The sequence below is a fragment of the Anas platyrhynchos genome, chromosome 5 (assembly GCF_047663525.1).
Source record: "Anas platyrhynchos isolate ZD024472 breed Pekin duck chromosome 5, IASCAAS_PekinDuck_T2T, whole genome shotgun sequence".
NCBI lineage: Eukaryota > Metazoa > Chordata > Aves > Anseriformes > Anatidae > Anas > Anas platyrhynchos.
In genome coordinates this window covers 60,771,222-60,794,026 of record NC_092591.1, presented here as the reverse complement: position 1 = coordinate 60,794,026, position 22,805 = coordinate 60,771,222, and the positions used below count along the sequence as shown (strand labels likewise).

The following is a 22,805-nucleotide window of genomic DNA, read 5'->3' as shown; positions in this document are numbered from 1 at the left end:
CAGCTGCCTTTCCTGCCACTTGACCCAAGGTGACACCAGGCACACAGAGCCATCACTTCATTCTCTCAAACTGCTTCATAATCTGGCTGCACGTTTTGAAAGCAAAGCAATTATGAGATTTTCAAATTACAAAAGCATTCCGGCATGCATTCCAGCTCCTGGTAAGATTTATGTAATTTTCAGGGACTGAAAAGGGAAAAGAGAATCCTGGAGACCATGGGAACATCCTAGGACCTCTTAATTAATTAAATGAATATCCAGAGACCTTTCAATACGTGATGCACACATGGTGACTTTGAATGCAGTCACATTATGTATAGAAGTGAATGGATGTTGGGAAGAGGAGCAGCAGAAAAAATAAAAACAGTGCTCTTTATTTTTTTACTTTTAGGAGGAATGATTATCTATAGTTTACATTTTTGAGTTGTTTTTGAGTAAGAGGTAACTGAGGGCTCCACTTCACTTTCTGCCTCCCTTGCGTTAGCAAATTTTAAAAGGTTTTAAGCATCTACGCTGATTAAAACATTAAAAAAAAAAAAAAGTAGCACTCTAATCTCACTTTTTCTATTTGCAATGTAGTGACAACACTGAAGGAATTTGATTAGCCAATCCCATATTGACTTTCTCATGAGATAAACACCTGAAAAATACCTTTCTGTACTGGGGAAGGAGAAAGCAAGTTTTGTAATGTATTGTCTCCGTAAAATATTGTTCCAATTTGCACAAAGCATAATTCCAAATGCATCCTCCTTTAATTTCAGAACACTCTGTCTGGCAGTCCATTTAAAGACGGGCTTGTTACTAACCTTTTTGTATCTCCTTTTTGGACTTTTACCCAGTGCTCCACTTGAGCCATATTACTTTTTCTTTGAATCTGTTTATCTGGATTTGTTCTGGGAACAAACCCTCTTTTATATGAGCCGGTACCATTCTGCTCCACTAGGCCAGCACTCATACTTAATGAACTCGGAAGCGTTCCATTCTTCTCAACGGGCAGAGGCTGAGCTGCTTGAGACCGCGGTGCATTCGTTAAATCTGGAAATAATGAATCAACTTCTGTTAACGCATGCTTAGCCTTTCCCTTCTTAGTGTCCAGAGCTTCTTTTCTGAGAATATAACGCTCCTCCTCCTCTTTTTCTCTTCTCGTTTCTTCACGCTTATCATAACCAAGCATTTCAGCAGATTTTTGATAGTTTTCTTTTGTATCCGTACTCTCTGACTTCACACACACTTTACAGGCATCCACGTGATTGACCTGGGGAACAGCCTGCTGATCCACTTTTTCATTTTCCCTGAGAGGGGAAAAAAAAAAAAAAAAAAAAAGAAAAAGTGTTGGTAATGAACACTGCTTAATTGTCAGAAGTTGATGTTGTCTTGTTAGTATTTCAGAAAAGATAGCTACTAAAGCACCTTCTCCAGGCTGTGATGAATCCAGCTGAAGTATGCTAAGATAAATATGGTCACCAAAACTCGAGCTGTTATCCCAGTCAGACAAAAGCTACTTTTACAGTGCTAGCAAGTAAGCACGAATCATTTATATGCAGCTGTAAAAATGACTGAAAATATTAAGACTGTATGAAAAGTGTTGAACTTTCATAATATTGTGTACATACAACTGTAAAAAAAAAAAAAAAAAAAAAGTCATCTAAGTCATCTTCCAATCATTGGAAGCACTGGAAGCCAAAAAACAGAAATTGAACTGCCAAGTACATATTTCAAAGTCAAACAAGTATTTCATATCTTCATAGATGTCCTAAGGACTAGTTATTTCTGGCCACGAAAACAGAACATCTACACTTGAGTCAATACAATCACTGTCTAGGGAATCTCTAACTTTGTAATTTTGCAATTCCTAAAAAAACAAAATGTAAAAAGTTACACCTACATTGCTCCGAAGAGATGCCATACACACTAGTTTACTAATTTGCCGTATCATCTAAATATTTGAAAAATTCCGTATCAGAATTCTTGATACAGAACATATTACAGTCCTAAGAGCTTTATGTTGCTTTTGACACATAACACACTTCATTTGCAATTTTGTTCATCTACTTATAGCTACAAGCTTCAATTTAATAGTATCATTGTGGGTAGTGCCTCATTTTCTCTGAAACTAAGTTCAGTTTCTTTAAAGCTTTACAGGAGGTGGATTCCAAGCAAGCATGCACCACAAAACAAATATTTTATCTTTAGTCTATTTAGTGTCTCAAAGTGAACAGTCCACTAGGACCAAGGACACTATAGCAGTACATCTAACTTAGCAGGCTTCCTTGACTTTTTTTTTTTTTTTCCCAATTACTCCTATCCTTATAAAGAAGATAAAGAAGAACAAGTAGCAGGTTACATATTACTTGAAGTTAAAATTAAACCCATAAAACCCTAAGACAAAATCATATAGAATGAAAAGTCTGGAAGAGATCCTGGATCTCTGCTTGTATTAGATTAAATTTACCAGAAGCAAGCACTCCAGCAAGATGCTCTGAGAAACTGCACCCTGACATTTTAATTCGCAGAGACCCAAGGGTTAAAAGCTGGGCTACCTCACAGTACAGAGACTTCTTTCACAAGGGGTTTTAGGGAAAGAATCACATTCCCAAAGTCAAACCATCGAGAAGGCTACATCCAGTTTAATAAAAAGGAATAACTGGAAGCACACGAAGGCACAGCTGAATGTGTTTGCTTCAAGCACTGGTTAGGAACAATGCACCAAAAGGACATCCTCCTTTTTTAACAGTGCTTTTTTCTACACCAAGGAAACGTAAAACTCTTACAAGTACAAAAGGCCACCAAAGTAAGCCAAAACCAAGCAGTTAATACATGGATAAATTAGTTGCTATCTTTAACCATGCATTTGCAGTTTCCCCAACTTTAACATTCTTCTCCTGCACAACAGCAATTGATCCTTGTTCCAACCACTCGTTTGAAACAACTCTTTACCCTTCTGTCATTTCCCTCACATTTACTTTCCTTCAGGCTGTCACGTGGCTGTTGCAGGTGCATGAATTTGCTAAGAAAATATGTAATCCTTTAACTGAATTTCCCTAAATATACACACACATATATATATATAAATAAATCTGTCATTCCATGTGGGCATATAGTTTGTATGTGAAAATAAATACTGAATGCCAGCCTTAATTAACTGTTAGCTAACTGATTTGCAACAGGGAGAAATCATTGCAGACAGTAAACTACACAGAACTATTTCTTTAAAACTGGAATAAGTTTCATAGCACACGTTTACAAATACCGCTTTGAGAAATCATCATCATTCTGAGTTTGAGCAGAATTAGTTTGTTTTTAAGCTAGGAATTGGTGTGTTGAACTTGCCTCTTCAGTGAAGAGCGTGTTTGCATGAGAGCAGCTTGGTTCATAGCCCGGATCCAGCCATTCATATCCTCCTGGGTATCTGCACTGAAGTAGTATGTCCGCATCCCTGAATGCTCTGCCTGAGAGCCAATAACAGAATTCTTATTATAAATATATGCCCGCATTCCTGTATGAACAGCCTGTCACCAAAATAAAGAACAGAAATAAAAGAAATCGGAATCAGACGTCACTTCCATGTTTCTTCCCAGAAAGTTTATTGCAACTTTTCCTGATACCTTAAAAATGAATAAATAAATACAATTTTCAAGATTCTCTGACTGTTTCTTGAATTTAGGGGAAAATTATTAACCTGCCACATCTGGCAGTTGTGCAGCCAACTCCAACGGCACTTCTGTTTTTCAGAGTAGGAATTTTCAGCTTTTCGTTTTCTCTTAGCTGCTGTGTTTCATTTACCATAAATACCATACAAAACAAATTAATTCTGAGACATGTGTGAGTGAGTGGATTTTCCCAGCTCGTTTCATAAAGCAATTTAGTCAGACAAAACGCAGACAAAAACTTTACAAATTCAAGCAATTAAAATGCTTACTTAAGAACTGATTATAATGCACGTTAAGATCTTTCAGTTAAATTAGTGTGCACTTGAGCCTCTATATATTAGCTGCAAAATCACACGTCTTACTGCGAGTTAGTAGTACTGATGGGGTTATCAAAGTGCCTCAAATACTGCCAACCACCTCCTCAGACCAACACACCTAGAAAACTAGAGGTATTCAAAATTTCCTCTATAAGCATAATACATTTATTAATGTATTAATGTCACGCTCAAAAAAAATATTCAAACTGAAACGTCTTTATAACTCCAGGCCAGTTGAATTTAATCAAATCTTACCCACCTTTGTCTAAGTGATGGTATAGATACTACTAAATCCTCCCGTGAAGTGCTTCAGGACTAATATTTCCTCCTTCTTACCTTACAATTGGTAGGAAAAGACTCGTTTCCTTCTTTGCAAAAAAAAAACTGAAGCGAGTATATTCAACATGAAAGCTCTTGTAACAATATTAAAACTAAATTAATAATTTAAACTGCTTTCGGTAAAACTAAGACTGCTGTCACATACGAAAGCCAGTGGCACAAAACACTGCTGAGGCAGGCGTTTGGTTTGTTTTTAAAAGGAAAAAAACTTCTCTCAAGCTTTTTATGAGGATACATCTTCCTTTGAAGGTTAAGCATATTTCATGAGCTTTCCCTAAAGGACTGGTCCTTGTATTTTGATGAAATCTCCTCCCTTTCCTTATGGCAAATTAAAAACTTCTCTACAACACAGCTGGATTTGGAAACAGCAATAGTTTTGCCAAAACCCAGGCTATTTAATCTGTTGAAGCCTTCCCTAAAAGATGTATTTTCAGCTGTTTACACTAATATTGTAATCTTAGAGAGTCTTACCAACAATTTTGACAAGCACAATATTTGCTTGTTCTTACAGCTTTAACGTTTGCAGAAAATTGCCTCCCTTTCTACTGCATCCTGTTCTTACAAAACGTGTGCGATGTGGCCTCTCTGATGCAGGTCTTAAGCATGGAAATTTCTTTTGAAAACTCTGGCAGTACAGAGTTTTCTCAGGAATGCCACTGTGCTCACAGAGGCAAGGCTGAGACTGCAGCCCAAGAGCCAGCCAGAAGGAGGAGGAGGAAGAGGAAGGGCTGATACAACTCCAAGGCTCTCCTGCACGGACTTTCCTCTGCTTCCTACCAGCACTGGCTGCCAACCCAATGCAAGGGGGTGTTTTCCTTCCCACCATCATCTACCTTGACACAGCAAAGCAGGATTTAGATATGTGAAGTAATAGCTCTGATCAGTTGCATATTTAGGAATCAAAGGATTTTAGGAATCAAAGGGTTTGTTTTTGTGTTCGACTGGTTGAGTTTATTGGGTTTTCAGTTTTCTTTGCTGTTGGGGGTCTGTCTTTTTTTTTTTTTTTATTGACCTTGAAACTACTACAGAAACAAATATGGTTTAGAAGAATTTAATTCACTGTGATTTATGAGCAGTGTCCAGGGCAAGAGCTGGAAAAGAAATCAGTAACTTTAAAACCAGATCTTCTGACTACAGCGTGCCTATACGCACCATGTTGAGTCTATGGAAGAAGATGCTAGAATATGGACGTGAATCAACTTCTGCCAAAAGCAGACTGCGTATGCCCCACTGCAGGTAATGCAGCAGGACCTTAGCCTTCCATTGGTTGTTCACCTGCTGTATTAAAAAAGAAAGCAGCACAACCTTGGATAACTAACCGTGCAGCCTGCATACCGCATCAAGAAACGGATTTAATTCACCTGTATGTCCTGCTCAACATGCTCAGCGTGCCTTTCACCTTCTCTTTTCAGTGGTGAATGATGAACACGGCTGAAAGCATTGCCTAAGAGGCTACAGGTAAAAGGGAATAAAAACACAAGGCATGTTGCACCATTCCCAAGAGACTGAAGCTAACGGAGCTATAAACATTCATAGCTTCAGAAGGGGTAATGGAGATGGTCTTTTATTATCAACAAACCTGACATTTGGAAGTTTCTCATGTATAAAACCAGTTAAAGGGAAATCCATATACCTTGTAGTTATTTATTAACAGCATGTCTAATATGCAAGAAAGCCACTTTGTGCTAACGTCCTGTAGCTGTCACTGCTAGCAGACACAGAAGCTGGTGGGGTTTTGTTTGTTTTTCAAGCAAAAGCTATTAGGATGGCTACAGCATACAAAAAAAGCCAAAAACACAGCACATGCGCACACATACACAACAGGGAAAAAATAATATTGGTACCTATTCATGCATTCAGATGCCTTAATGTGGATAGATTGAGAAGAGAAGCAGTCTCTCTCCCATAATGCACAGAAGGAGAAATGGAGAGTAAACCCCAAGAGCATATTGATAGAACAAGACAAGGACAAAAAGATAAACATGTTTAAATTGCATAAAGATTCATGTATCCAAAGAAAATATTTAACAAAAGACTGTAGTAATAAAAGTAAGCAGTAGCTAAAGTCTACAGCTGTTATGTTCACTCCCATTAATTTACAATTCCTACCAGAGAAAAGGCAGAGTTTACTGAACAGAGAAAGGAACTACTTTATAATAATTGCAACCTTCAAGTTTAGTGCTCCCAATAAGCTATAAAATACCAGAAACCCACCCTTCTTCTTACGTTTGATATTTACAAAGCATTTATGAACAAAAATTGGAACAATACTCTGTCCCTTTGCTATAAACACAACACACTACAGTCCAACTTGTCTTTCCCCCTCAAGTAATACTGAGCTTTTTCAGAACTTCTGGATGCTGGTACCTTCCCTCCTCTCTTTCAAATTCTTAAATGACTCCCCAGACCCACTGAAGCTCTGTAAGTAATATGGGAGCCTAAGGAACCAAAAATGGTGGTGAGAACACAAAGGAATAAAATATTTTTTTATTATTTTTTAAGAAAAGCAGTGAGATCACAGGCATAGAAGTAAGTCTGTCCTGGTGCCATCAGGACTAGGCAATGAACAGATACTTGCATCAGTGTGTCTTCAGTATCAATAACGAAAAGATGTTTAAAAACAATACAACTTTATATATAAATACTTGTATACAATAGCTTTCTTTAAGTTTTCTTGCTTTTCTTACAGCAGACACAAATACGCCTTCCAATTTTCTCAATTTATATCAAAGTCAGATTTTTTTTAATGAATTTACTTTGAGTATTCTCTCATATTTTTAACACACAAGATCAATTAAAATAATCTTAACTGAGGATAGTGAGGCTTCTGAAGAGACTGCAATGACTTTAACGTCCATAAATTGCTAATACTGTTTACAACGGTGACACTAAGTACAGTAAATTCTCTGTCACAGGGAGTATTTTCAGTCATATATTAATGTTGTGCACCCTTTTTCACAGTACAGCCCAGACAAAGGATTCGTGATCCCTCACATCTGCATCAGCACAAAATTACTATATGAAGAAATAGAGCAGTTCATTAAATACCCGTGTTAGCTGCAGAAGTAAATGTGCAGCCAAGATCTTACAGCCTAAAGGCACAGCTTACAGTGAGTAGCTTGTAGCTAATCACAGGACTTTGCTTGGGACAAATGAACAATGGGAAAAGGTTGTCAAGGACAAAGAAGCACAGTTTCTAAACAAAACAATTTAATATGCGAACTCCTCCACTTCAATCTTGATGGGATTTGAACAGCCCATACACTATTCTATAGGCCTGTCACTGTCAAGCATTTAAAAAAATCCTAAACTGGACTTTAGGAGGTGATGGAAGGAACACAAGTTTGAGAATATCAACAGGGTGCATTTTATCTGTCACAGGGCTTAGCATATATCCTACTAAGCATGTACGTTGCAAACAGTCTTCTAACTGAATCATACAAAAAGCATCTATGTGTTTGCTAAGTAAATTTCCTGCTTTTAGTTTTACAAAATAAAACGTTCAGAGTTTGACTGCTTACCTGGCTTTAAAAAGTCACTGCTACATAAAAAAGACATTGAAAATGGAGGCCTCTGTGGTACCAAACAGCTTACAACAGCTGGAGTAAATGACAGGCCAAATGCAAGAAGCGACGTGGCACATTCTCCTCCTCATTCAGGACTTACAAGTGAAAAAGTCCTATCTTTATTTTGGGCTTCATCTCCTCGTGTTTTCTATTTCTGGCTGTGCTACACTGTGAGACAGAATGTCCATCCATGCTCCAGCTATCGAAGCAGATTAGATAAAGGTAATGGCTGGTGAGTGCTGGAATGCCAGCACGGCCCGGCTCCTGCCACGCTGCACCCACAGCCGCTGCCGCCAGCGTTGGATTGGGTCTTGGTGACAGGAACCACACAAAATCCTCCTACGGCCCTAGGAGCTGGTTCTAAAAGCATGAAACTGCAATGTCAAGCCTGCAGTCAATCATCAAACACCTCAAGACTGGCCCAATGAACTTCCAAACCTGAAGTGTATGATGTGGACTTTTTACACCAGTTTTCTAGCATAGAGTTTGTTTTTACCAACAACTCCTTATTTCTCTGTCAACTTTTTACCGACAACCTTACACTGAAAATTCCAGGTTACTGGCTCGTGCTAATTTTCAGAGAAGATTCAGATTAAAGACGTAGTAGAGCTTGTATGGGTATAATATTCAGAACTCAGAAAACTTGCAACTGCTTCTGAAATGTTTAACCACGATCACAACCATGGGCTCTGTTCTGCAGGAAGAGAGAGGCAGCAGTGACTACAGAACAGGTCACATAGGAACTACGTGTGCATATGGACGTTCATATACAAAAATATGTGTATGTGTGCATATATATGTGTGTGGGTGTACGTACATACACATTCATGTACCAGGCTTCTTTTCCTTTTATCACTGATGTCTTAAACTGGTTAACAATCCTAATGCGCACTTGAACATTTGCAAACATCCTTCCATGAAATTAAAAAGATATTTTTAAAACACCAAAGCAACATGGTTTAAGTAGATCCTATTGCTAGTTTCTTCATCTCCTTCCCCAGCCTACCCTAAGACATGTAGAAGCCTAAATATACTTTGGACCCTTCTTTTTTAGTACCTGCTTCTGCCTAAGAAAAGGCTTGGAAACAAACTTCATGAATCACACTTAATAAATATTAGAGTGAACTGATTTTTTTTTAACAAAGGTTCTTTTGTAGCTGGTCCTGCTATCTCACATTCAATGTATTTGAGAAAGTATAACAAATATTTCCATAAAGAGCACCAGGTCTTTTTTAAAACACATCTCCCAGGTTAATATTTGTTTAATACATTTCAAGCCATTACCCATTTCAAAATAAATCCTAATGCAACAAAGGACAGTCTGTGACTTTAAAACACCCCAAGAACCAAAACACAACAGAAGCATAGAGAAGTGTAAACCGAGAAGACATTCTTTGTAATTTCAGCAAAGATTTAAACAGTTTTCTTCTATATCTCAACCTATACCCGACTGAAAACTGAGTTTTCGTTTGTTTCTTTTTTAGTAGTTTTTTGCTTGCTATAAGACCAGGTTCTGCTCCAAGTATCAGTATAATTTAAATTTGCAAACAAATGCGGACATTTCTAAACTTTGTCTGAGTGCTGCAGCTCAAACAATCAGTAGGAGAGGCAGGTTTTTCCACTGTCATGAAGGAATGCATATTTTATTACGTTTTCCTAGTTTTTTATAACAATGAATAGAACTGTAAACGATACAAATACATGGGGAAAAAAAATGTGAGCTGTCTCAAACAAGAGTATTTGTACCTTAGAAAATTACTCATTGTCACTTAGGACAATTATTGCTCCCAAATAAAAAAGGAGAATAAATTGGTTACTCTTTCTTTCCTTGAAAGGAGGAAATTATATGTCAAAAGCCAAGGTATTGTCATTTTCTCACTGTGAAAACTGAGCTGGTTATTTTATTATCAAAAAAAAAGGCCGTCAGTCTGCTACAAGGTTAAGTATCCCATAAAGAAAAAAAAAGTCAACTTTTCTTTCAATATGAAAAAAGAGTACTGGAACAACTTATCAGCATTAATTTCTAATTTTAGAAAGTCTCCTTACTCACAGCCTCATAATTAAGCTCTGAAGACACTTACGTAGTAACAGATATATGAAAATCCATTTATAACTAACAAAACCGCTATGTGACATTTCAATAGCCCATCAATAAACCTGTCTGCTTTTCAAAAATAAATTAAAACATATAGGAAAGCAGATGCTTCTGCTTACAATGGTATCTTTTCTAATGCAAATGAGTATTTTAAAATATGATGAGGTAATAAGGCTTTTTTAACTGTACCTTGAAGGAAAATTTGCGATTTATGCGATCTTCAGGTCCAACTGGAGATATTACATAACTGGGCAATGGTATGCTACCCAACACAGATTCTTCCCTGCTGTCTGTAAAGTAAAAAGAAAAAAAAAAATCTAATTAATTGCACTTTTCAATAGGGTAATAAATACATTCTCCCTTATGGACACACAGTGGCATACTACAGAGGGACAACAGACAGCAGGCGTGAAGGTGAAAGAAAAGCAGCTCAGGCTGCATATAAGGAGAAGAAATTTCTCCGTGAGGACAAAGCAGCAATGAAACAGGCTGACCAGGGAGGCTTTGCCATCTCCATCCTTGGAGGTTTTCAGTGTGCGACAGGATTAACCCCTGAGCAAATTGGTCTGACCTCTTTTTTCGGGCCCAGATTTGACCAGGAGGTTGGACAGGGCTCTTCCTGAAGTCTCAATTTTCTTACAACTCAACAGTAATAATTCAGAAAAATGTTTTATTTTTAAGAAAGTAATATTGACATTTTGGAATTTTTTTTTATTTTTTTGTTTTACTTTGTTTTGTTTTCTGTTGGTTTACACAAAAGAACACACTTCCTGAATAAAGCTTATTTTGACAAATGAACTCTGATAGGCTGTGTAACACAATAGACCTTCCATTTAGCATTCTACATGGAGCCTAATTACTATAATTAAGAAACCTCTATTACCACTGGCTCTAAAGCAATCAGCAGGAGAAGTGCTGTGCCTACAAACATGAATTTGAGCTCCACATTCTACAATGCTTTCCAAAAATTGTAACATGCTATATACAACATTCAAAACTTCCAAATAACCTTATGTAACCATTATGCCATTATTCCTATTCAGAGGAAGACTACATCTAGCCTTTTTTGGTAGAAATGCAAGCTTCTGGGTTTCTCACTCTTATATTATCACTCGGATTAAAGCTGCCCTGATAGGGCCAAAGTGCATTCCCAAAATCAAGTATGCAATCACAATTAAGTAGGTACACAGAACAGGGATAAGAAAAATCTTACACAGGAATTGCTGCCAAATATTTTGTAATGTAAATCTTGGCATGTACCAAAGACAAGTTGCATGACAAAAGATCATACAGCACCCACTCAGTCCCCAACCCTGCCTTGAAATTTGTCGCACACTGAAGACGGACAGGTAAGTCATTGATTCATGATGCATCTCAGAACACCTCAATATATCTGAAAAATTCAATTGCAGTGTGATTTGAGGAGGTAAACTGTTAACAGACTAACTCAAAAGAGCTATTGTTATCTACTCACCTTTGTAGTAAAACAAACAATAATCAGCAAGCACAAACCATCGTCTTTTCCATAACCGCATACCAGAGCTATCCTGAAATGCAAGAAAGGTGACAGACTTTTCACCTAACGAGAATAACAGTTTATCATGCAATGCTCTATCAATGAGTAGCTTACCAGACGTCTGCATGTGGTACTAACTGCAAAAATATGCATTTTATATTTTAGTGAAATACTACATACATAAGAGGCACAGAATAAGAGCCGAAACATCCAACTATAAAATAATCAGCTTAGAATATTCAAACTGCTGACTTTCATTAAGTAATTAAACTCGCCTCCACATAGCATTCGGATTAACCTTATACACAATCAATTAATATTTTTACTAGACAGCTTTGTCCCACAATAAAGAAACAAATGTATGCATCCTGATGGCACAAGCTCCAACAAAGATTGCCCGTGCACCAAGATGAAAGTCACTACACAGCTGTGAAGTATGACCTCACATTTCAGACAATGATCTCCTGTAATTCTACAGTCAATTTCCCATATGTTACCCTTGCTCAAAATGTAATTTAATCAAATGTTCCTTATGAAATAATACAGGGTGCATAATGTGCAAACTTTAATGAAGTATAATTCAATATGCCTGTAGAGATATATCTCTCTCTGTATAATATACATCACCTTGTCAAAATGAGTAATATTTACATTGAAATTAATTTTAGAAGCTTGTAAAATTGCCAAACTGTAACGTCAGCAAGTACAACTCATTAAACTGAAGTAGGCTTTGATGACACCAACAGTAGAGAAAGCATCTTCGGTGTTTAAGCGCTTGCGAGTAGAGGTAGGCAGACAGAAGGAAATAGCTGAGGAACATGGGACATACAATTTATTTTCCTTCGTTTTGCAGTCATATTAAGTACGCAAGGACTTTATTTCCTTTCTTTTTTCATGCTGCAATGCTGCCAACACACATAGTGTCTGACCTCCAGTTCTGTCCTTAAAACTAATGGACTCAGATAGCGGATGTCAACAGAGCTGATCATGGAAGACAGACCTCCACACAGGAGGAAGTGAATGGCTCTCAGCAATTTAAATTTCCTTTGTATCTAGAATCATAACTTCAAGCCTTAGATTTCAGCTTTCTCCTACTCATTCCTTAATTTAGCAGCTAAATCTCCGATAATGATCTGGTAGACACTGAGTGCCAAATTAAAAGCAGGGAAATCCTCTCATAGAACACCCAGATTTCTTTACTTTTTGCACTCAAGGACGTGCTTTCGCTAGCTCAAGAGTTCAAGATGCATCAGCTTTAAAATTCTGTGTGTTGAAAGAAATTCTATAATCCCCTCATTGCTTGGACACTGGCCTTGGTGACAGAGTGTGTGGTGAATGGGTCCCTGTCTCTCCCTTCATCTTCTCCCTCCTGCTTCTGGAGAACAAAATGAAAATGAGTTGGAATTGAGCCTTTGATCTAGGGTATAAGGGTGTGAGCAAACTGGTGACCTTCGTAGCCAACCTCAGGTTAGTGGTGTGTTCTGAGGGAGGCTGAAATCAGCACAGCAACAAGCAGGTGGGATAAAACAGGCAAAATAACCGGAATTGGACAACAAAGTTACAGCCTCAGCATTTAACCAGGATAACTGCGTCCGTTTATCCTTGTTTCCTCTTCTGAATCAAACCTGCATGTAAATCTTAGTTCTGATACTTGCTGAGCACAATCCCCTCAGTACAGAAGCCCAGGAGTGTTCCCACCACCACCACCATTCCAGCTTCTGCTTTTTCAGTGGTCTGAAAGGTGCTAGCTTCTACTTGATGATTGCATATGGACGGAAACAGATGATCACATACTTACCTGTTTGTGTAGCCAGCCTCTTACTATAACAGGAACATTGGGGTTCCTTCTGATAGCTTGCTCCCTCTTTCCAAAGCTATGAACTTTGCTCCCAGTCTTCACTACCTGTAAGGAAGTAGAACAAAGCAGTGTTTTTGAAACTGCGCTGACACACACTTCATGTTTTAAATAACTTCACTGCAGTAATTCATTACACAGTAACAAAGCATTTATAGCATTCTCAAGGGCAAGTAAATAGACAATAATATTTACAACACAGCAAAGTCAATTTCCCACTCTCATCAACATATCAGTGCTAGGCTGGTGTGGCTCGAGTCTGAAAGGCAGAACTGCTGCAGTTTGATCACGCTTGGCAAGTATTTCTGAGTGCACTACATGCAAGTCTCTCTCTGCAACGTGGCTCAAGTCTTACACACAAACAGAACTGTGTATGCATGAATCCTAATCTTGCTCTTTGTTGCTCGTTTTTTGTTCATTTGTTTTTCCTGTTTAAATTCAAATAACATCAGCAGTTTAATAACATGCTTGGACTTTGACCCTGCAAACAAAAGGAGAAGATGCAGCGTGACTGCTAAGGAAGAGACCTAGATGGCAGTAAGTGGCAAACATGAGGGCTGCATAATGGTTTGCATTACTGCAACCTTGGTTTTGACTCACAGTGGCAAAATGAGTTCAAAAACAAGAAGGGAAAGCCTACTAGTCTGTGAAAAGAACAGCAAGAACCTCATAACTGATCTGCCTATTCTTTTCCAGCCTCAGCACAGTTTGCTACTGCAACTGCTTCAGGAACCTGAGGGGCACAAACCACCCTTGCAGCTGCACCCGATCCCCACAAGGGAAGAGCTGTCCGGATCCAGGCCCTGTCTCCCTCCCACCACGTCCCTGCAGTGCCTCATTCGTTCTCATCTCTCAACAGGTCAGGGAATCGACCGGTTCTGATGTTGCCTCAGCTGCTCTGGAAAATGAACACATCTGTCATATGCAAGGGATGGTATCATAAAGATACCTGAGTGTACTGCTTCTGCCTGTCAGACAACGTCTGGACCAGAAGACAGGACACATCATCATACAACACTCCAGAGATACACAGAACAGAATATTTCAGTTGGAAGGGATCAAAGTACAGGGGAACACAGTAACATTTGCAAGCTTCCATTCACACTGTTAGATGCTTTAGAAAGACTAAATTCCAAATTATTCTCGAACTGAACCAGACCATTATTTCTCCACATCCTTTATTCATAATCAGTATGAATGACTTTTAACATGGTTCATAATGGGTGAAAATCCCCATCTGTAATGACTGCAGCGGTTTAAATGCAGTCTTGAGACGACTTATTCAGACAGTGCCAGCATGTAAGTGGTGAGGCCCACCCCAAGAATCTACGCACATTTCGGCAACTGCCCATCTTAGGTGTCTTGGAAAATGAGGGATAATTGATTTCTATGTATATCAGTAAAACAGAATGAGAGGTTAATAAGCAGAAGCCTTAGTTTTAGTTGGTAGCGGTTTTGTTTGTTTTGTTTCCAACACTCTCCTTCCCTTGTGCAGCGTGCAACTGACACTGTTGGAGAGTGCCTGTGAAATTCTCTTTCCAAACAATCACTTCTTATTTCAGAAGTTTTATTCGGTCCAAGTTCAGACTTGAATACTGCAGCAAGCAAGCCAGCAGGCTTTGGTTCTTTCATCTTGAACCGAGAATGACAAATCTATCATGCAGCTGGCAGCCTACCTTCTCTCTCCACCCCAAACACACCAATTGTTAGCTGTCAGCTTTTTGCAGAAGAATCAAGCTGAAAGCCCTGTACCTGCTCCTACACTTTCAGATTTGGTACAATTCCAGTGCACATAGCTCTCTATAAAAATCAGTTTGAATTTGGCCAGGATTCCAACCCTACACCTACACAGTGTCAGTTTTGTGATAGCATTTGCAGGACAAAACAGTGAAAGCATTTCATGCAAGGTAATAACTAGCTATGGGTAGCTGCGGGAACTTGCCACAATAAACAGAATGTACCTCGGGCTTCATGCTTGTCTCCCAGATCTGTGTCTGGGAACTCGCTCTTCAGAAAGAATGATTATAGAATTCATGGAAGAAAACGTTTAGAAAATAGAAGAAAGGTTCTTAAAATCTACTCTTGGAATGCTACAAAACAACGTCAAGATGGAGGACACCGGTTATTCACTTTACAGCCTTTGTTCTTGGTGCTGGTTAACTTGAAAAAATTCTGATATGGTAGCTTGTGAAGGAATTTAACAGATCTCCTTCTGACTTTACAGAACATGGGGAGTGTTTTCAAGCTTGGAAACACACGCAGTGATGAACCAAAGTGTATATGAGAAAGACTGTGGTTCTCTATTCTAATTTTAACTCCAGTAAAGTATTTATCAAGGGTCCACAGCTGGACAGATCTCATATAAACAAATTTGGTGGAGAAGGAAAGTACAAGCAAGTCCTCTCTGAGATGTCTATTTGAAGTCTAAAGCTGCAGAGTATTTAAAAAAATGTCACATCTAGGAGCCTGGCAGGAGCACACACTGGCACAGTTCTGCTGGACAGCAAACAAAATAACAGCAGAGACCAGAAAGAGATCAGCTGAAGTTTTGGGAGGAGATTCTGGATATTCTCCAAGTTGTGATGGAAAGAGCATTACTATCACATTTAGCTGTGCAGTTCTCATGTTTCCTGTGAATTAGTTCTTTCTCATGGGTGGGCCTCTAAGTTGTATCCAGTCATCATCATTACCGTTCTCTGTGTTTTGCAAAGCCTGATTAGATCAGTGCAATTACATGACAAAGGAAAGCAGCAGGAGCAGGTGACAAGGGTGCACACTTACTGGCAAAAGTGTGATTAAAAATAAGTTAAAGCCAACTGCATCACTGGAAAAATTCCTCATCTCTAAGCAGAGTACCAGGTCCCCATTAAGTTAATCAATTTTTAAGAGTGAAAAAATGAACCTTTTCTCTCTCATGCTGGCATTAAAAAAAAAAAAAAGACAGTGAGCATAAAAACAGTAAACTCAAATGCACAAGTACCTTGTTAAGTCCTAGTCTTCTGGTTTAATTCATGGAGCGATTAAAATCAACACTAAAACAGCATTGGCCTTAAAGCAAGAGAAGTTCATCAGGTTCAAACAACAGTCTGTTTCCCTTACCTTAGAACCAGGCTTTGTATCAACAGCAGACATCGTTACTGCAGTGGATGATTCGCTGACCATGCTTGAAGGTCTTTGGTTTATTTGTTGCTTGGACATAGGTGAATTTAGTCTAGAAAACAAAAACAAACAGATACTCTAAAGCACATCGGTTTTTGAACACTGAGCTTTGCCTTTTTATATTTAAGACTCACAGTGAGCAAATGAATGACGGGCTAGTCAAACACAAGGCAAACATTTCCCATTTCCCACTTCCATTGTATTACCCCTACTATTTTGATTTCAGGTATTTTTCAAGCAGATTCTGTCAGTGACATCTGGTAATTAGTCTTTGCCAATGAATCGGGAGGCAGAAACCTCCCAAATTGCAAACCCAACAGAGAATGGAGATACAACAAAGAGCACTCAGAAGGTAATGCTCCTGCACAGAAACTGAACCGTGCCCAGTCTAGAGGTTTGACCACAGACGTGTGGAAGAGACAGTAGTGGGAAGGGAGGGCTAGGAGTCAGCACACTTTGCAATTACAGATTTATTGTTTAAACTAAAAGTGTGGATACCCTAATGTTTGACCTTCCATTCTGCCCAAAATACAAGCCACACTACAATATGAATTGTTAAAATAAAAACGTCTTCTAAGGGAAATGATTCAACTCATGGCAGATATTGTTAGAAATAGCCTCCAAGTCATACTAGGATACAAGAAATCGAGATAAGTAGCTCAGATAGAGATACCCATTTAAATCACAGTGAGATGAATCCTACTGTAGGAACCTGTTCAACAAGTAAGAGTTCAGTACAGCTGCCCAGACGGAGGAACGAGAGGACAAATGCAAGTGCAGACTTTTGGGGAATTGCACATGCGGACTGTTAGTGTAATTCTCAGCAGCCAAGCTTGTGAATTAAATCAACAGGTGGTATTTTCAAAAATCATTACGAGCTGTTTAGTAAATTACCTTTGAGAAACATCAAATCATTAGGAGGTATCGATACAATCACACCCAAAACCACTGTTAACAAATCAACTCCTTTTTGCCTTTCAGTAAGTTGCTGAAGCATTTATTTCAAATAAAACAAATGAACAAAACTAAACCAAACCAAAACATGATCCAAACCACACCAAGTATTCTTGCTGCTGCCACTAAAATTCCACCCAATTCTGAATGTGGCACAGACCAGTAACTGGGAGTGGTCTCGCTCAGAAGACCAGAGAGGTTGCTGGCTGCAGCAGACCAATGCATGGCTTAACTGAGGAGGACGAGGTGCTTGCCACCACTGCTCTCTCTCAGTTGAAACCTGAGCAGTTACCTCTCCAAAAGCATTTAGAGTTATGTCAGAGGAAGCACATTTTTCCATTTGTGACCACAGTTTAAATTAAGCTTGCCAGGAAGCAATACCACAACTTTAATCCCATTTCCCTTACGCATCACTTACCTGGCCTAAATTCTCTCTTTCTAGCTTTTGTACATAAATTCAGGTCCCAGATACAAGAACAAACCACAGCAAGTCCCAAAAGTCCCAGACCAGTCCCCAATTTGTGATAGCTTCATCTCCTCAGTTTGAGCCAATCTGTCTTACCTCCTAGGGACCAGGCTCCCTATTTTAGCATTTACCAGCTTTAGGAATCCCCAGTCACAGCAAGGAGTGGATTAAGACAGCTCCCACATATAACGCAGCCTGACCACGCTTTCTGTTATCAACCAGTCTTATTATCACCTGCTCTATAAACTTTCAGAACAGGTAGTAAACACGAAGCTACACTGTCTGCATTTTTCTTGCAAAAGCAAGGTACTTGCCTTTTCCTAGTATTTCCTCTAGATTCTCTACAATTCCCACCCCACAAGCTATTGGGTAGAAGAGTCACTTAACGCGTGTAAATGTAAATCTGCCTAGATGATGTTTCTTCATTTTATAGAGTAGCTATTTCATAGAGAGAGAGAGCACACCAATTGTCTCAGGAAAGAGAACAACGAAGAATAAAAACTAACGTTTTAACATATTAGGAATTAATTTTTGCAATAAAAAACATTGATATGGAAAAATAAATTACCCCAGAGGAATGCCTTTAATTACAAATCAGAGTAGATAAACTCAAATTGAAACATGCCCACTGTTCATCAAGATGCTGTTTTACTGTAGGTCAAGCTTTGTGTAGATATATAAAAAAAAAAAAAAAAAAAAAAGGAGTAACAGAACAAGGTTCAGAACTACAAAGATAAGCTTTACACATTTAATGAGATTTATCAGAAAATCACTAGCACTACCAGAAAACTGCGGTGCAATACAGGACAACAAGTGCACAATTTCAAAGAACTGATAATTTTGCTATTTGATGATTTCTCTTCCACTTCTCACTGAAAACAATCACTTGTCAATAAACAAAGCTTTCATTTGTTAGCAGTACCAAGATTAACGATGAACTTCAACTGGAAAAAGAACAGAACTAAAAAAATAAATAAACAATAAAAGAGCAAGGTTGTTGCCATGGAAGAACTCACATAGCCAGCACAAGGAACATTAAGTCGACTGAAACAGGAAAAAAAAAAACAAAAACATTATAATTCCCCTAAAACAAAGCCTTTGGTAGCAAACACTGGTGATCCGACCTTTTTGTACCCGAGATGTAACAGAAAACACAAAACAGCATTGACAATGAATTTAAAATATTCAAATGTAACATTTCACTTATAAAATCCTGTAACAGATTTGCATTAAACCAAACTCAAGCTCAAGTCTCTTAATAGCTAATTGATATTCTCAGTCTGTTTTAAATTGCAAAGAAAAAAACAGAGAATATCCGAATTACCTGCAACAGCCCAGCATGCTTAATGGAGTTAAGACCATCTTAACAGTATTTACAGATTCATCTTCACCAATAAGCGAATAAAGCATTAACCCTGTGCATTCAGAAGCATTAGGTCAGACTCACTATTACCAAATACGTTTCATAATGTTTGTTATTCAAGATACTGCATTTTGTCTTCACAGCGCTGGGTTTTCTCTGTGTTCTGGACAGTTTTCTTGCTGCTTCCCCCAGGGGCGTGCATACACACACAAAATGGCAGCGCGTGCATTCAGTGCTCCAGTCCCTTGTAAATCTTTCTGAAATACTTGAAAATAACTCTCGACATAATATATCTCCTGTCTAGCAACTCCCTGCTCTACTTAAGCCATGCTGGGATGTCTAAAGAAAACACATTTTACTACCTAAAAGAATCACGTGGCCAGTATTTAGTTTATTTAAAAAAAAAAAAAAAAAAGGATTTTACACCAGTAGTCCGTATCAAAAATGCAATACTCATGAGAGAAGCAATTCCTTTTCTCTAAAGGATCATAAAGATTAGTCGACTAAAAAGATCCACGTTCGTACCAACAACTTAAAAAGTTTATTTTGTTGGAACAAAATAACATCATGTTCATCTAGTTCTCATACTACTAAATCTCCTATTCAGTTAGATAAAAATGAACTGTCTTTGTATTTCTATACACGTAAACATGCCAGATGTTTATTTTGGGGCTGCTTAGGTTTCCTCCTGCCTATCCACCTGATATTTTTGCTGCTATAGTAACCATATGCAATAGAAAAAATAGGATGTCTCTCTCTCCAGAGATAATCCACAGGCTTTATCAGGTGCACAAAAACAGAGGCAAAAAAGGAGAACAGTAATTGCATTAAATACAGAACGTATTTTCTGTATTTCTACATTTAGGTTGAAGTTTTATCCTTTTTAGTGTGCTGTTTTCTCATTCGCAAGCATAAGGCTATCACAAAAATACTGTAACATTTCCAATACACAACTACTAGTGTTTAGCAACAGATGCACCTATATACGTCCCTTTAAGTGCCTGCTTATTCCTTCCCGTATACAGTTCAGAACTGCTATTTATAGAAAAACGATAGAAAACTAAACCCCAGAGCTGAATGCAGGGCTCCAGGTGGGGTCCCACAGGAGCAGAGCAGAGGGGCAGAATCCCCTCCCTCGCCTCGCTGGCCACACTGCTTTTGGGGCAGCCCAAGGTACAGATGGCTTTCTGGGCTTTTTTAATCTCATTTGATCAAGTGAGGCAAGGGTTTCTGGTTCATAACCAATCATACGTACATTAGGATGAAATCATTCACCGTTTCTCAAAACTCTTCTTTTCGAATCTTTTTCCCAGTACATTGCTTCCCGGGTAAGAAATGGCCTGAACAGGCCATACATTCATCATCTCTAGATTACTGTAAATTAATTTCCTGATGTTAAATGTGTCCTCTTAACAGATGTGTTTGTTGCAGCTTGAACAAGCTTGTGCCTATGTCTCCCCACTAGTCCCATCGACTCCCGGCTTTGACCCTAATCTGAAATTAAAATCAACCTTTAAGTAATAAATCACATCACAACAGCACTGAAGAAGAAATTGATGTAGAAGAAACCCTTAAGAGAGCTGCTCCTTCAGATAGAATGCTTGACTAAAAAAGAAAAAGAGTATTCTTGGTCCAAAGGATCTTACAATGGAAGCAGTTTCCACAGATCGTGCAAACCCAGGGACTTCCTTTTCAACTGCGTCCTGTTTGTGAAATTCATTTCATTACAGGATACGATCTACCAAACTGATTCCAAATGAACATACAACCTACAACACGGATTCCGTACAAGTCCTGGATGCCTGACAGAAAAGAACAAAAAGCGTCACAGCCCCACTGCAATTCCTACATCTAAAGACCGGGAGGTGCTGACAGCTCCCTTGCTTTCAGCAGAGACATCCACCTATGTCAACAGTGTCATCTGCCAGAAACTCAGATGTGATGGCAACAAACACGTCTGTATAGAACCTACCCTGCTGCAAGCAGAAGTACAAAACTAAGGAAATCAGAGCACCTCAGGCACTTAATGCTATCCTTTGAGCAATTTTAACTGGTGTATTAAAAATATCTAATGTTCAAAACATTCTGTTTGTACTTCAGGTCAATAACAAAGCTCAGAACAATGTTCTTGCAAAGACTGTTTCCTGAGCAGTTACTACAAACACCCCCCTCTATATCCCTCCAGCCATTCCCTCTTCACTTGGAATAAAAACCACGTGTCTCTAGTAATTCTACTGCATTGCAAGATTATTTTTTTTCGCTTCTGATATCATCTCAGTATGAGTAATTGAACTCTGCAGGTGACAAGTTACGCCTGCTCATCTGTTTGCCCTCTCAATAAACACCTAAATTTCTCTTCTAAAAATGCTTCAGATAGATACAGAAGATCAATAAAGCCACATGCCATCAGCCAGTTAGTCTTTCAATTCTTACAGCATTTTTTCTGCTACCACGATTACAAAACCAGAAACAACCCAAGGAAGTGTGTGTAACTCGGGGAAGCACTCCAAGGACTTCTGTCCAAACACCTATTTCCCTTGACACGTGTATGAATTTTCTCCATCCTAAATCTGATTGAAACCGTCCAGCAGATTAAAGATCTATTAATGGCTGGAAGCCAGAACACAGATGGACAGTGGCTGTTGTCTGTATTGCTTTGGAGATTTGCTCCCGTTCTCGCTAAATGACTGGGAACAGCTCGTGTGCATGCCTGTAACAAGCCAACCCCCACCCAAGCAGCAAGCCACACACATACCACTGAACACTTGGGGTGTTCAGTGCTGAACCTCTGGCTCAGCAGCATTTCCATGCTCTTCACACCTAATCACAGCAAAATGTGGCCATCATCCTACTTTGTGCTGGTTCTTAGCATGGGCCTTAACAGAGGATTGGCCCTTGGATTTGCTTTGGGCTTTTGGGAGAGAAGCTTGTATAGTGCTTGGCTTTTTTAAAAACCATTAAACCAGGCTCTTCTCAGGGCTGTATCAGAAGCCCTGAGCAGACAGCTGTACCGTCGTGCTCTTCTTTCCTCTCCAGGCCCACAGCAGAAGGCATTGCCACAAAAGGCTCAATCTCCTGGGAGCCTCATGAGGCCCTTCTCTAGGCCTGTGGATTCAATACCACCTCACCACCCTTAATGCAATACTGCTTTAAATTAAATGCAAAACAGATTAAAATGCCACGTAATTTGAAATATAAAGTGCTCAAAATCATGAGGGCAACCATACAAACCACCACGTGCAGGGTGTTGCAACATGGTGTCTGAGCCCGGTCATGTGTGAAGAGGGGCACGTGAGGGCTGGAGGCTGCTGAAGCAGTGTTGTAAGATGAAGCTGGAACAGGGAAAGAGATCTGGTGTTGTCCTCTGCCTCTTGCTCTTTGGGGTAGTTTTAGAAGTGACGTAGCACTGATGGGATACCCAGCCATCCAATTACAGGAGGGATTCCAGGATCTCCTACCTATTCCAACCTAACATGCAGCATGGATGACAGAAGTAGGAAATACATTGGAAATATAGGTGATTTT

General features: G+C 38.9%; 1 protein-coding gene across 14 annotated transcripts in view; it reads right to left on the bottom strand.

Annotated features, from left to right (window-relative positions):
• The window catches only part of PLEKHA7 (pleckstrin homology domain containing A7), a 133,047-nt gene that overhangs the window by 36,060 nt on the left and 74,182 nt on the right, over positions 1–22,805 (bottom strand). For 11 of the 14 annotated variants that reach the window (XM_072039294.1, XM_038179301.2, XM_072039296.1 and 8 more), the window contains 6 exons: positions 16,438–16,549; positions 13,282–13,386; positions 11,442–11,514; positions 10,157–10,257; positions 3,331–3,509; positions 807–1,292 (listed from right to left, as the gene is read on the bottom strand). In XM_072039294.1, the coding sequence (XP_071895395.1) occupies positions 807–1,292; positions 3,331–3,509; positions 10,157–10,257; positions 11,442–11,514; positions 13,282–13,386; positions 16,438–16,549 (1,056 nt within the window). Of the gene's footprint in view, positions 1–806; positions 1,293–3,330; positions 3,510–10,156; positions 10,258–11,441; positions 11,515–13,281; positions 13,387–16,437; positions 16,550–19,241; positions 19,295–22,805 lie in introns of those variants that run through there. The other 3 variants (XM_072039303.1, XM_072039293.1, XM_072039301.1) reach the window with 2 other exon arrangements.